This window comes from Triticum aestivum, chromosome 6D, assembly GCF_018294505.1.
Source record: "Triticum aestivum cultivar Chinese Spring chromosome 6D, IWGSC CS RefSeq v2.1, whole genome shotgun sequence".
In the NCBI taxonomy this organism is placed as follows: domain Eukaryota; kingdom Viridiplantae; phylum Streptophyta; class Magnoliopsida; order Poales; family Poaceae; genus Triticum; species Triticum aestivum.
The window spans coordinates 459,803,194-459,818,158 of record NC_057811.1 but is presented as its reverse complement, the minus strand read 5'-3'; the positions used below and the strand labels follow the sequence as shown (position 1 = coordinate 459,818,158).

At 45.2% G+C, this 14,965-nt stretch overlaps 1 protein-coding gene across 2 annotated transcripts; it reads right to left on the bottom strand.

Annotated features, from left to right (window-relative positions):
• Positions 1-9,602: 9,602 nt before the first annotated feature.
• Positions 9,603-11,671, bottom strand: LOC123145892 (F-box/LRR-repeat protein At3g26922). 2 transcript variants are annotated; one of them, XM_044565406.1, is made up of 3 exons: positions 10,708-11,671; positions 10,316-10,450; positions 9,603-10,203 (listed from the first exon to the last, which is right to left on the bottom strand). In XM_044565406.1, exons 1-2 carry the CDS (start codon positions 11,511-11,513, stop codon positions 10,417-10,419), a joined length of 840 nt encoding a protein of 279 aa, XP_044421341.1. In that variant the 5' UTR covers positions 11,514-11,671; the 3' UTR covers positions 9,603-10,203; positions 10,316-10,416. The 2 variants fall into 2 exon arrangements, with proteins under 2 accessions (XP_044421341.1, XP_044421340.1); XM_044565405.1 differs by having other exon boundaries at positions 10,534-11,669.
• Positions 11,672-14,965: the final 3,294 nt, after the last annotated feature.

Below are 14,965 nucleotides of genomic sequence, written 5' to 3'. Positions count from 1 at the left end.
AATAGCTCGCGATATAGCTCCCTTATTTTTTGATATGTTCGTAGAGAAAAATAAGTTGAAAGATGATAGTAGCAATGATGCGGACTGGGTCCATGATCTGAGGATTATCCTCATTGCTGCACAGAAGAATTATGTCCTTGATGACCTATTGCAGGAGCAGATCCAGACGTTATGAACGTTTGGCAAGCTCGATATGATGCCTACTTAATAGTTTAGTGCACCATGCTTTACGGCTTAGAATCAGGCTTCAAGAACCTTCCAGCTCTGCAAGTCAGGCTCTGTCTAGCCCTACTGCTACCCCTCAAGCAGCCAATGCTTTGGAAATCTCTCTCACTGTGACAAATGCTGGGATGCACTTAAACATGACAGCTCAAGGTAATTTTGTCCCAACCATTGTTCTGAATGAATGTGTGCCAATGCTCAGGTTTAACACTATCTGAAAGCTGCTATTATGCCTATAATTGCCTCTTACGACCCCTGGAGATCCAATTATGGTTTTAGGCACAAATGTGTGGCCCTTAACTTCACACTCTCCGAGAATGATGGTACCTTAACTGTCACTTCTGCCACTCAGATGATCACACACTATGACAGTTCTTCTGCCTTGACTGAAGCTTATCCAGATGCAGCAAATTGGAACTTTTGTCTGAACAATGCTCAGTCTGATGAGCTCATTTTGGATGACCTGGATACCAGTGGTGCTGTGCCTTTGCTAGAGAACACACCTGCTCTTGAATCCAACCAAGAGAACCAACTGCTTGCTCTCACTGATACATCTGATGAGGTTCTACCGCAGGGTCAACAGGGCAATGCAGATACTGTTCACTCTGAAGAAGCTGTAGTTTCTGCCAAGCGCAAGGGGAAAGCCGTGGTGCCTGAATGCTCTATCTCTCTGCGCCGTAGTGCCCGCTCTAACAAGTATGATGGGTTTCACATTCACCCGGTTTCTGACACCAAGGTGAAGGTCTCTAAGGTTAAGCCCCGGGTGGTACCAGCTGCTGTGAGGATCACTGATAACGCTGAAGAACAGGTCCCCCCTCCAACTTCTGTCAACGTTATTCAGCACATTGGCACCAACCTGTGTGCCATACCAGCTGGTGAGCTCTCTGATGATGCTCTCATGGCTCCTCTGGAGGAGGAGCAGGATGCCTCGGCTTAATACTTTATCCTCTTTTATTTAAATGTCTGCTTTAGTGAACTGGAACGTTTTATGTTGGAATGTTCGTGGATTAAATTCTGACGATAAGCAGCTGGCGCTTTCAAATGCTATCAGGTCTAGTGGTTGTGCTGTCGTCTGTTTGCAAGAAACAAAAAAGACTTCTTTTGATCTATCATTTGTTAAATCTTGCTGCCCGCGTAATTTCGATCAATTCGCTTTTGTTGCTTCGCGTGGGGCCTCTGGTGGTATTGCGACTTTGTGGAACAGCTTGATCTTCTCAGCTGTCACCTTGTTCTCTGAAGATTTTGCACTTGTCACTAGGTTTACCTCCACGCAGTCTGCACAACAATGGACACTAGTCAACATTTATGGGCCCTGCCAAGGAGAGCAACGTCAAAAATTCACTCAATGGTTATTCGAAATTGATATACCTTCTCATGAGGATTGGTTATTTGTGGGAGATTTTAACTTCATCCATGCACCTGATAATCGTAATAAACCTGGGGGTAATGTTAATGATATGGTCACATTCAATGATTTCATTAGAACACAGAGTCTTATTGAATTGCCAATCAAGGGACGTTCTTTCACCTGGAGCAACATGGAGGTAGATCCACTACTAGAACAACTAGATTGGTTCTTCACCAGCAATAGTTGGACTACCACATATCCCAAAACCTTGGTAAAACCCTTGGGAAAACCAGTCTCGGATCATACGCCTTGTGTGGTCACTATTGAAACATCTATCCCCCGATCTAAGCTATTCAGATTTGAATCTTACTGGATTCATCACCCTGGGTTCATGGAGACGGTGGAAAAATCATGGGCTAAGCAGGTCAAATCAACAAACTATGCCACGGTCTTATGTTGAAAGTTCAAGAACCTAAGACGTGACCTCAAGCATTGGAGTAAAGGGATATCCAAACTTTCTGTGGCAATTGCAAACTCCAACAAAGCTCTAAATGAACTTGATGAACTGGAAAACAAAAGAATTTTAACAATTCCGGAAGGCAACTTTAGGAAAATATTGAAAGCTCACATTCTAAGGCTCCTCAAATATCAGCAGCTCTACTTGAAAAAGCGTTGCACGGTGAGATGGGTCAAATTTGGAGACGAGAATTCAAAATTCTTTCAAGCCCTAGCCTCTGAGCGATACAGGAGAAACAATATTGCAACTCTCACCACTGCCAATGGGGACACGGTGGATGATCACGCAGCGAAGGAGTCAGCTATTTTCGAAACTTTCAAGGAAAGAATGGGCACGGCCAAACAGCTTAATATGAAATTTGATCTGTCACGTATAATTAAGAAAGTTGAGGGTCTTGATCAACTTACACTCCCGTTCACGCATGAGGAGATCGATCGAGTCATTATGGAAATGCCAGCGGATCGAGCACCTGGACCGGATGGTTTCACTGGAATTTTCTTAAAACGCTGTTGGCCCATTATCAAGGATGACTTTTATCAGCTATGCAATCAATTCCATGTGGGCGGGCTTAACCTGGAGAGTATTAATGATGGATTCATTACTCTAATCCCTAAGATAAACTCCCCAGCCTCAGTCAACGATTTCAGACCGATCACTTTGCTTAACTGCTGTCTGAAAGTTGTCACAAAAATCTTGGCAAACCGCTTACAAAAGGTTATCTTGAAGATAATACATCGCAACCAGTATGGCTTTCTCAAGAGGAGTCCATTCAAGATTGCCTCGCATGGGCATACGAATATATTTATCAATGTCAATCTTCAAAAAAGGAAATAATTCTTCTGAAGCTAGACTTTGCCAAGGCGTTCGACACCATCGAACATGAAGCAATGATTGAAATTATGGCAAGTATGGGCTTCAATGACAAATGGTTGAATTGGATTAGATGCATTTTTTCTTCGGGCAAATCTTCTGTTCTCCTTAATGGCACTCCAGGACGACAATTTCATTGTAAATGCGGGGTAAGACAAGGCGATCCGCTGTCCCCTCTCATTTTTGTCCTTGCTGCTGACCTTCTTCAAGCGGCCATTAATGATGCATTTGCACGCAACGAGATTCATCTGCCTTTCCCCGCACACAACCAACGAGATTACCCAGTCATACAATACGCCGACGACACCATGCTTGTCCTTCCAGCCTGCCCGCGACAAGCTTTGATTCTGAAAAACATCTTATCTGATTTTGCAACGTCCATTGGATTGAAAATCAACTTCCATAAGTCAACCATTATTCCTATCAACTGTCCTACGGACCGTTGCGATCAGTTGGCACACATTTTTGGATGTATTGTTGGGAAAATGTCGTTCACATACCTAGGGCTGCCTCTGGGAACAACACGACCAACGGTTAATGATCTTATGCCCCTTGTATGCATGGTTGAAAGAAGGCTTTCTGCTACCCTCAATATGATCTCCTATGGTGGAAAGCTCTCCCTGCTAAACTCCGTGATTACTCTTTGGTCAACTTTGCCCTGTGCACCTTGCGCTTACCTACTAAAATCATTGAGCTGCTGGACAAAATCCGCCGAAAATGCCTTTGGACCAAAAAACGGATCAGGGTGACAAATGTAACTCTTTGGCCTCTTGGGATATGGTGTGCAAGCCCAAAGCGAGTGGTGGCTTGGGAGTCATTGACCTTTGAATACAAGGGGACGCACTTCTTCTCGAATTTCTTCATAAATTTTACAACAACTGGGATGTACCCTGGGTTCAGCTTGTTAAAGACACATATTATGAAGGCCAGATCCCACATGCAACAGATTCTTGCGGCTCGTTCTGGTGGAGAGATGTGTCTAAACTCATGCCGGTTTTTCGTGGTATCACAAAAGTTCAAGTAGTGACTGGTAACACGGTCCTCTTTTGGAAAGATGACTGGTGTGATAGCATCCTAGTAGATACTTACCCACGTGCATTCTCGTATGCTACTGAGGAAGATGTCTCTGTGAAAGATTTCTTGGCCATCACGTCACTGCACGAAGCGTTCCATCTTCCCCTATCCCCACAAGCATATGATGAGGTAAGACAAATTCAAAGGGATACCAGGGAAGTTCTTTTGACGAATGCCCCGCAACAAGAGGATATCTGGACATATGTTTGGGGTGACAAAGAATACACCACTCATAAATACTATACCTTCTGTTTTCGAGAAATCCAAGGACATCGTGCTTTTCATTGGCTCTGGAAATCCAAAGCAACCACGAAGATTAAAATCTTTGGATGGCTTCTGCTACCGGACCGCTTAAACACAAGGAATATGCTCAAACGACGCCACTACAACATCGGGAATAGTCATGATTGCATCCTATGTGGACACCACATTGAAGAAACCTTGGAACACTTGTTCTTTGAATGTACTATCAGCACTCAATGCTGGTCCACACTTGGCATTGGCTGGCAGCAAGGAGAGACACGCCTGACCATGATTTCAATGGCGAAAGAAACTTGGGGAAGGCCGCTCTTCATGGAAGTTTTTCTCCTGGCGGCATGGAGTATATGGAAAGAAAGGAACAACAAACATTTTAGGGGGATTGCTCCATCCCGTTCTGCATGGCTTGGTAGATTCAAATCCGATTTTTCACTCCTAACCTATAGGGTCAAGGAGAAGCACAAGAACTTCATCCCCCTTCTCTTGTCCTCACTCCAATAAAAGTAGCCTTCTTGACCTTTTCCCAAAGGGAAAATGGAGTTGTAATTAATCATGTAACTTTATCACCATCATTAATTCAATTCTTTCACAATAGGGGGTTCCTCTACTGTTTACGGTAAAAAAACGGCTTAGAATCGGGACTTCAAAAACATTTTGAACGCCACGGGGCATATGAGATGTTCTAAGAGCTGAAATTGGTATTTCAGACTCATGCCCATATCGAGAGGTATGAGACCTCTGACAAATATTTTGCCTACAAGATGGAGGAGAATAGCTCAACCAGTGAGCATGTGCTCAGAATGTCTGGGTACTACAATCGCTTGAATCAAGTGGGCAGTACTAGGAAAAACCCTAGTAGTAGCGCGGCCTATTAGTAGCGCGGGGGCCCGCGCTACTGCTACGGCGCCACAGCTAACTTTTAGCAGTAGCGCGAATCCTACCATCGCTACTACTACTTCTGCTAGTAGTAGCGCGGTTGCCACCCGCGCTACTACTACTTAGCTGTAGCGCGGGTAAGGGTCCCGCGCTACTACTAACTAATTAGGAATTAAAATAAATAAATTCATCCAAGGTTGCTGTTGGGCGTCAACATCCCCTCCATCCAGGGCTGATGTTGGTCCTGGAGGGGATGAAGTTGTCCATGGTGATGGTGCTTCCCCACCCAACTCATCCTCGCACCTCTCCTGTGCTGCTACTACAAAAGAAGAGAAAATGATTAGAAGACGAAGCGAGAGAGAGAGGGAGAGAGAGAGATAGAGAGAGAGAGATTAAGAGGAGTAGGAAGAGCAACTCACATGTGGTTGTGTCCATGGCGGATCTAGCGGCCGCCATGGATGGCGATCTGCTGGATCTCCCTCTCCTTCCAACATCAGAGAAGTAGGAGGAAGGAGTGGGAGGGGGCTGCGGTGGGAGTGGAGGTCGCCGGATTTGGGGGAGGCGATGAGGTGCGAGGCCAGCGGTGGTGGTGGGTGAGGAAGGGAATCGCGGGTGGGAGGGAGAAGCGGAATCAGGAGAGTGTGGGTTTGGATTTGGGAATCGTTGGGCGCCATGGAGACGGAGGTGTGCTTGGGCAGGAGCACCATGGGAAAGCCTATGGAGAGAGGAGGGAGAGTGAGGGAGAGAGGAGGGATTCGGTCGAGAATATGGGGACTTCACCTACCTTGTACTTAGTAGTAGCGAGGGGTATAAACCCGCGCTACTACTATCAACTTAGTAGTAGCGCGGGTTCATACCCCTCGCGACTACTATGGCATGTCCGGGGGGGCATGGTAGAGACTGCTTAGTAGTAGCGAGAGGTAAAAACCCGCGCTACTACTATCAACTTAGTAGTAGCGAGGGGTAAAAACACACGCTACTAGTAAGTAGCAGTAGCGAGGGGTATAAACCCGCGCTACTAGTAAGCGCCTGCTTATAAGCTTTTCCCTAGTAGTGGGGAGTTAGTCTTCTAGATAAAATATTGATTGACAAAGTTCTCTAGTCACTATCACCAAACTAGTAGAACTTCGTGATGAACTATAATATGCAAGGGATGACGAAAATGATTCCCGAGCTCTTCGCGATGTTGAAATTGGCGAAGGTAGAAATCAAGAAAGAGCATCAAGTGTTGATGGTTAACAAGACCACTAGTTTCAAGAAAAAGGGCAAGGGAAAGAAAGGGAACTTCAAGAAGAATGGCAAGCAAGTTGCCACTCCCGTGAAAGAAGCCCAAAGGTAGACCCAAGCCTGAAACTGAGTGCCTCTACTGCAAAGGAAATGGTCACTAAAACGGAACTGCCCCAAATACTTGGCGGATAAGAAGGATGGCAAATTAAACAAAGGTATATTTGATATACATGTTACTGATGGGTACCTTACCAGTATTTAAAGGTCTGAACACTGTGTAAGATGGATGGAGAGGGTGATGTAGAGTGCTTGCTAGTAGCAGAAAATAACTAGTACTCCCTCCATAAACTAATATAAGAGCGTTTAGAGTACTAAAGTAGTGATCTAAACGCTCGTATATTACTTTACACAGGGAGTAGTTCATAGGCGACGAGTGATTGATTTGGTGCTGGGGAAAAGGATGAGAAGAGAATAAGGGTGATTATGCCATGGAAACCATGGGCATTTGCAGCAACGAGCAAATAAACTTGAAGGTTCTATTCTTGATGATTGTCTTACCAGTTTACGCCATGAAATTTCCATATCAAGAATATTATATCTTCTGTGCCAAACAAAGCAGAGGTGAGCAAAAATATGAACACCAAGAAAATTTCTCATATAACCCATAAAATCAGTCATCAGTAATTTATGTCCCATGGGAACAGGTATCGAGCTCGCTAACCATTAAACCATACAGGCACAGCATTGGAAAACAAGACAACTCCTCTAACTGAATCTCCAATAGCATGTTCTGCAACATCCATGAAAGCAAATGCAACATCCTCAGGGGACTAGAGAAGAATCAGACCTTGAACCCCTCGGCACGGAGGCGCTGCTTGTGAGCCTCGATCCAGTTAGTGCACGCAGACTCCCCGTACTCGATGATGCACTCATCTCTGAGCCTCTTGGTGTCGGGGCAAGCGCAGCATATCTTCTTCTTCGGCTTCGGGTCAGTGGCAGGAGCTGGGGCTTCGTTCACAATGGAGCAAGCAGCTGGAGGTGCTGGGCCGTCGTTCACAATGGAGCACACAGGTGCCTGCACGGGCGTTGGGGCTTCCGTGCTGCTCATTTCGGCAGCAGCAACTCAGGTATGACCTGCAAATCGGGGGGCGGAGAAAATAGAAAACTCACTTCAGTCCCCGTTGATCACGACACTATATCTGTACATTACAACGGTAATAACCAAAAATTATGTTGTTCTTCGATTACAATCCAGTAGATAACAGGACAAGCGGATATTGAAACACTGCAGTGTTCCTCTGAACTTACTGACGAACAAAAACTGATAATATTTCCCGCAAATTTTATCTGATCATTTTGGTGCAGAAAATGGATGTACTAACAGGTATATGAGATAATAACCTGATCTCATGTACCAAGGTGCAAGGGTCAAACCTCCGGATTAAATTTCAGATCTTGATGATAACTACTCCTACAGTATGAGAAATCGGCTATCTGAATTTCTTTTCAGAAACCGCCCGCCTGAAGGCCTAAACCATGGAGCAAATCTTGCTCCGCTACTCGAATGAGCAGAGATAAGCACGGAAATCCTGCTCCGCTACTCGAAGGCCTAAATCAACCGCGGATTCACGCCCGCTGTTTGCAGAGCCCGCACCGCGGGGACTAATTAAACAGAGATGCATGCGGGGATCGAAGCCGGAGAAGAGAGGAGAGGTTACTTGCCTGGACGGAAACGAGGAAGTAGACTGTTGAAGGGGGGGAGCGCCGCTGCCGACTGTCGTCTTGGTGTGTGCGCCGCGGGCGGTCGGTCGGTCCGGCGGGTGGGTTTTATGTGTCGACGGCGGCCGCGCGTGTCTGCCTCTTCTTTCTGCTTCTTCTTCTTGGGGCTTAAGAAAGAAACACGTAGGCAACGGAAGCAAAAGGCCGTGCCGGAGGGGCCCAGCCCGGGGGGCCGCACTTCCTGTTTTTTTTTTTGACAGTGCACACTTCCTATTTATTTCCCCTTAAAAAAAACTTCCTGTTTATTTTGTACACGCAGGTGCCCTAAGAAAAACTTATTTATTTATTTTTGACAATGGCAATGGACACTTTCTGGACACAAGATGCGGAGATGATCCTTGCAATGCCGCTGGGGCCAAAGATGGAAGATGAGCGAGCCTGGTTCGGTGATCAGAAGGGGGATTTGTTTGGTCGGTTAAATCAGCATGGAAAATTCAGAGATGTGCTATGAGCCAAGCTGTTGCTGGACAATATGGACTGCTTCCAGTGGAAAGAACTTTGGAGGGCACCTTGTGAACCAAAAGCAAAACATCCGCTGTGGCGCATTGGGCATATACATAATAGTCTGCCAACACTTCCGGGGATCAAGCGTCGAGGCATGGAGATTGATGCTTTGTGCCCTGTGTGTGGTCGCTTAGATGAGGATGGTGGTCATCTTTCTCTTCGATGTAAAGAAGTTGGAAAGGTTTGGAATGGGCTAGATTTGGCTGCTGAAAGACAGAAGCTAGCTGATTGTGCTGATCATCAGGATTTCTTGCACGCAATCCTAGCACTCCCGGCACCCACAAAAATGCTGATCATCTCTCCGCTGTGGACATGGTGGCGAAGGCACAACAAGGTGAACTCTGAGGGAAAGAAACTGAATATTAAAGAAGTCTTAGTTCAGGTGAGGAGAACTGCAGGTGATGAGGTCCTGAGGATTAACATTGATGGCTGTTTCATACCTGAAGGAAAAACCGGGAGGTGGGGGCTTCATCATACAGGATTCCTCGAGTGACGCTGCAGGCTCAGGAGCTGGAAATTTGCAGTACCTGCATGATGAACTACAGGCAGAGGCCAAAGCACACCTGAGCCTACAGGACCTAGCTGCCTCGGCAGTACAGGTCACTGTCATCTGCGGCCATTTCTTGCTGCATATCTAAATGCCAGTTGCCGATGACTCGATGAGTAGTACTGTAATTTTTACTGAGACATTTCCGCACGGTGATACATTCATGCACCTACAGGTTTTCAGGCAGACCAGCAATGGGAAGAGATACTGACCAACTAAATGCCAGAGAAGAAAACAAACCGCCAAAGAATCATCCCGCTGCAATGGGTGTACCTCAGTACCTGCTAATTAGAACAGCCACATCACAGGTTGATAGTATTCCATCGCTTGCTTGAGTGCATCTCAATGCCGATTAGATGTTAAAATACTGCAGATGATAATGAGCATTTCTGTCAAGTTCATATACAATACAATTCGGATGATCCCGCACAAGCCTCAAGTCTTGCAGAATTCAAGATGGTGCAAAATTGTGCAAGAATCCATAGGCTAAGCATACAATATAAAAGTCACTGAGAAACACATTCAGAACAAAAAGTTGGAGTGCTACTAGTCTTCACCGATCTGCTACTGACTAACTCGAACACTTTAACGAAACATTTGTGGTACCACTACGTACGGCATCTCCAAAGGGTCCTTAAGAGATAGATCATAGGAAGCTTTGTACTTGTACCGTGGCGTTCTCACTCTCAAGCCTGGGCACGGAAGGACTTCACATCGGCAAACTGTGCTTCGAAACCTGAGAAAGTTCAGACTGGTAGCCACACTCAAGGAAGACGAGCATTCACCGGCCACTCGAACCACTAACTTCTCCAGCATCCCAGCTCCCTCAGCGATGAACTTGAGGAAGTCAATCTCACTTCTCGACCCTCGGAACTCGTAGAAGAACACATTCCTCAATGTCTGCAAGCTACATTTAATGGGATCGCCCTCCTGCCAGAACTTGGAATTGACGCTTGCACCAATTTGATGTCCTTCTGCGGACTGTAAATTGAATAATCACATACATGGTAAAAAGTTACGATTGCCCATGTATCATGTAGCAGTGATATAAGATGCAAGATAGACAAAGCAGGAAATAAAGTTTTAGCTTTACATGGACATGAAGAGTTTCCAGGTTGGGGAAAATAGAAATGAAGCTAGGAATCATCTCCACGTCTTGATCATCTTGAAACTCCACCCCTATTGAAAATATCTTCACGTTTGGGAGAGTGGGACACTCATCTTCAGTCTGCAATTCACTCGAATAGAAACTAATTAGATCAATTCATGACATCGGTGAAAACACAAGCTATAACATGGCTAGTTACCCACCACAGAGATGGTGTTTCGTCCAGCCTTTAAGTATCCCAAAATGCACACAATTTGGGTGCATGGCCAATCGTCAACTTAGTGGGTATCACAAATGCACATTGGCATAGCCTCTCAAGGCGTGGGCAGTTGACCACAACGATTTCATCAAAGAAAGTCACGGGAATCAAAACGCACCGCAAACTGTCGCTTGCAAGGTGAAGAGTGGAGAAAGCTGGGCGCCCGGAAATCATAAGTAGCTCTAGTACAGGGCTTTTTTCAAGCATGAAGGCGATGTCCCATTCATTCACGGTAGTGCAGGAAAGGAAGAGCTCTCGAAGATTCGGAAAAGCAGCCGGGCGTGGGATGGCGCCGTCGGTGTTTGGAAACCGCCAAAACCCAAGATACAGACGGACAAGAGAGGTGCACCGGAAAATCGTGGCAGGGAGATCCAGATCAATCGGCCACGGCCGGTTCACAAAGACCAGTTCCTGCACGCCCTTGGCTGCGAGGATGTCGAGCCAGCTCTCCAGCTCGTCTTGGTGCTCGTCCATGACCGAGCAGGTGAGGTGAACGCAGCGGAAAGGCCCCGGGTGCGTCGCCAGGATGCGAGAAACTGCATCGGTGACGGCGCGGGGATAGCGGGCGCCGACGATGAGCGGCCCGCGCGCGCCGTAGTCCGGGAGCAGGTGGGTGTCGATGAGAACGAGCGGCGCCGAGCGCCAGAGGGGGCGCCAGCGCGAGGCGAGGACGGCGGTGCGCGCGGCGTCCTTGGGGGGGAGCCGAGCGACGATGTTGCGGAGGATGGCGTCGGGTAAGCAGCTGATGCGGTCGGCGCCATGGGGGATCCACGGCGCGCTGGAGAGCGAGAGGGGGCCGGGTATGGAGATGAGCGGATCCGGGATGCATTGGCAGGTGCGCCCGATTTCGAAGTTCGTCATGGACTTCACGTCGTCGGGACGCGCAAACTCGGTCATGCTAGTCCCGACGCAAGGTTCGTCCATGGCCGCGTGTGGATGGTGGGCGACGGTGAGCTTTTTTCCTAAGCTGCCGGCGAGGGTTTTCGATTGGGAGTGGGATGCGGCGGCGGCGGCGAGGGAGGGAGATGCTGTCTGCCTGTGTGTGTGTGTGTGTGGTGGTTGGTGCTGTGGGGCGGCGAGTGCGTCGTTGTTGGGCCTAAAATGTTGTTCGGCCTAGAGGGCGGATCCTACAGTGTTTCCTATTCCGCGCTTCAGGCGCCGGTTAGGGTGCAAACTGTAAACCGTCGCACAGAACAGAAGCAACCACTGCTATGTTACCCAGTTGTGCAAACTTGATTTTGCTTTTCCTTTTATTTCTTTCTACTGTCGCGGTTTTTCTTTCTAGTTCTCTGGTCAGTGACGTTTTTATTATTTATTTACTTTTCTGTTTTACTAAATGCACCGATATGTTTTAAGATTCGTGAACTTTTTCTTCAAAATCGATGATTTTTCCCAAAATTCATGATTTTTTATTCAAATTCATTAACTTTTCCCAAATTGCATGAAATTTTCATCAAATTCGATGATCTTTTTTTTCCAAAAATTGATAAACTTTTACAGTTTTTCTGAACTTTTTCAAAATTGATGAACTTTAAAAAAAAATGGGTGGACTTCTTTCCAAAATAATGATGAAGTTTCTTCAAAATCGATGAACATTTTTCGAATTTTAGTGAACTATTGTTAAAAATAATGGACTTTTTCATATTCTTGTGAACTATTTTTCCGAATTGACGAACTTTTTTCAAAATCAATGAAAAATTTATGAATAGGGCACCATTTTTTGCATGTTCATGAACTTTTTTGGAAATATGTGCCTTTCAATTTTTTTAATGAAAATCACGTACGAACTTTCTTCTATTTTTTCATCGGTTTTTTATCTAGTGTGAGCCTAACACCCTATCATAGCCGCTCATCGGTGGCTATAATAGTTTTTAAAGTATTAGTGCTTCATTCAGACACTCGCAACGACATGCCCCGGTGGTTAGCCAAACACATGTAGGAATCGTAGTGCACGAGTTCGATTCATTGCTAGAGCACCTTTGGGGGGGCACGCTTTTAGTCCCATTTTGTGTGCCATGCCTTCGTGGGACGACCCACTTGCCTCTGTAGTGAGCGTCAGTTGTGTTTTGTATCGCTAACAGCGCACACCCGGATCCTATTCCCCCCGACCATTTCAAATTCACAAAAAAAATTATATTCATGAACATTTTAGAACTCGAACTTTATTCAAATTCAAGAACATTTTTTGAAATCCAGAAAAACATTATCAATTCATGGACTTTTTTGAAAGTTCAAGCATTTTTTATATCCGAGAATTGTTTTCAATGTTTCAACATTTTACTGAAATTCGGAGCATTTTTTAAATTCATGAATATGTTGAAATTTGTAAATGTTGAAATTTGAAACATTTTTTGAAATCCAGACCTATTTGCAACATTAGCCATGTTGTGCTTGCCATTTGCAACATGAACCTTGTTGTGCTCGAAAAAAAAACATCTACCACCCGCCCCCTAATACGTCTCCAACGTATCTATAATTTATGAAGTATTCATGCTAATATATTATCATTCTTGGATGTTTTACAATCATTTTATAGCGACTTTATATCATTTTTTGAGACTAACCTATTGACCCAGTGCCCAGTGCCAGTTGTTGTTTTTTGCTTTTTTTACATCGCAGGAAAATCAATATCAAACGGAGTCCAAACACCGCGTAACTTTTTGGAGATTTTTTTGGGCCAGAAGAAAGCCAGTGGGCCAAGGAAGCACCTGGGGGCTGCTCGAGGGGAGCAACACCCACCAGGGCGCGCCAGGAGGCCCAGAGCCCTAGATCAGAAGTTCAGCCGCCGCAAGGCCTCCATATCCACGAGATACAATCTAGACCCTATTCCGGCACCCTGCCGGAGGGGGGAATCATCTCCGGTGGCCATCTTCATCATCCCGGCGGCCACCACGATGAGGAGGGAGTAGTCCACCCTTGGGGCTGAGGGTTTGTACCAGTAGCTATGTGTTTAATCTCTCTCTCTCTCTCTCTCTCGTGTTCTTGAGATGTCACGATCTTGATGTATCGCGGGCTTTGTTAATATAGTCGGATCATATGGTGTTTTCCCCTCTCTATCTTGTTGTGATGAATTGAGTTTTTCCCTTTGAGATTTCGTTGTTATCGGATTGAATACTTTATGGGTTTGAGAACACTTCATATATGTCTTGCAATTGAATACTCGTGGTGACAATGGGGTACCGTATTGATTCACTTGATATATGTTTTGGCACTCAACTCGTGGATTCCCGCGGTGACATTGGGGTAATCTATGCATAGGGGTTGATGCACGTTCTCGTCTTTTGTGTCTTTGGTAGAAATCTTGGGGCACTCTTTGAAGTTCTTTGTGTTGGATTGAGTATTATAAATATGAATTTGCTTTGGTGTCATTTTAGTACGAACTCTAGGATAGATCGAACGGAAAGAATAGCTTCGTGTTATTTTAGTACGAACTCTTGAATAGATCGAACGGAAAGAATAGCTTTGAGGTGGTTTCGTACCCTACAAACAATTCTGTCTTATGTTCTCCGCTAGATAAGAACTTTGGAGTGATTCTTCATCGCACTTTGAGGGATAATCATATGATCCAACTATGTTAGCATTGTTGAGAGATTGCACTAGTGAAAGTATGCACCCTAGGCCTTATTTTCAAGCATTGCAATACTTATTTTGTGCCCGTTTACTATTTGTTACCTTGCTGTTTTTATTTATTCAGAATATAAAATATATTTTTACCATCCATATGACACTTTTATCACCATGTCTTCGCCGAACTAGTGCACCTATACAATTTGCCATTGTATTGGGTGTGTTGGGGACATAAGAGATTTCTTGTATTTGGTTGCAGGCTCGTTTGAGAGAGACCATCTTCATCCTACACCTCTCACGGATTGATAAACCTTAGGTCATCCACTTGAGGGAAAATTGCTATTGTCTTACAAAACTCTGCGCTTGGAGGCCCAACACGAGTCAGACATCAAGCTCTTTTCTGGTGCCGTTGCCGGGGAGGTGAGTGCATGAAGGTATATCTTTAGATCTTGCAATCGAATCTTTTAGTTTCTTGTTTTATCACTAGTTTGGTTTATAAAAGAAAACTACATAAAAATGGAATTGAGGTTGCATCATATTATTGATCATCTTTATAATATCTTTCTTGAAAATGATGGTTCGGAAAATTGTGCTCAATTGTTAGAAGAAGAAGTCAATAAAATGTTTGGCATAAATGATGAGCATGATTTCAATGTTGTTCGCATGAACTCTTTGAATATCCATGATGCTAATGATATGCAAAGCCACAAGCTTGGCGATGCTATGTTTGATGAAGATGACGTTTTTAGTACCCCAAGATTTGATGTGCAAATTTGTTATAATGATAGCATGCCTCCTATTTATGATGA

Coding starts and splice junctions, on each gene's coding strand:
- LOC123145892 (XM_044565405.1), bottom strand. CDS start 11,513: ATGGACGAACCTTGCGTCGGGACTAGCATGACCGAGTTTGCGCGTCCC.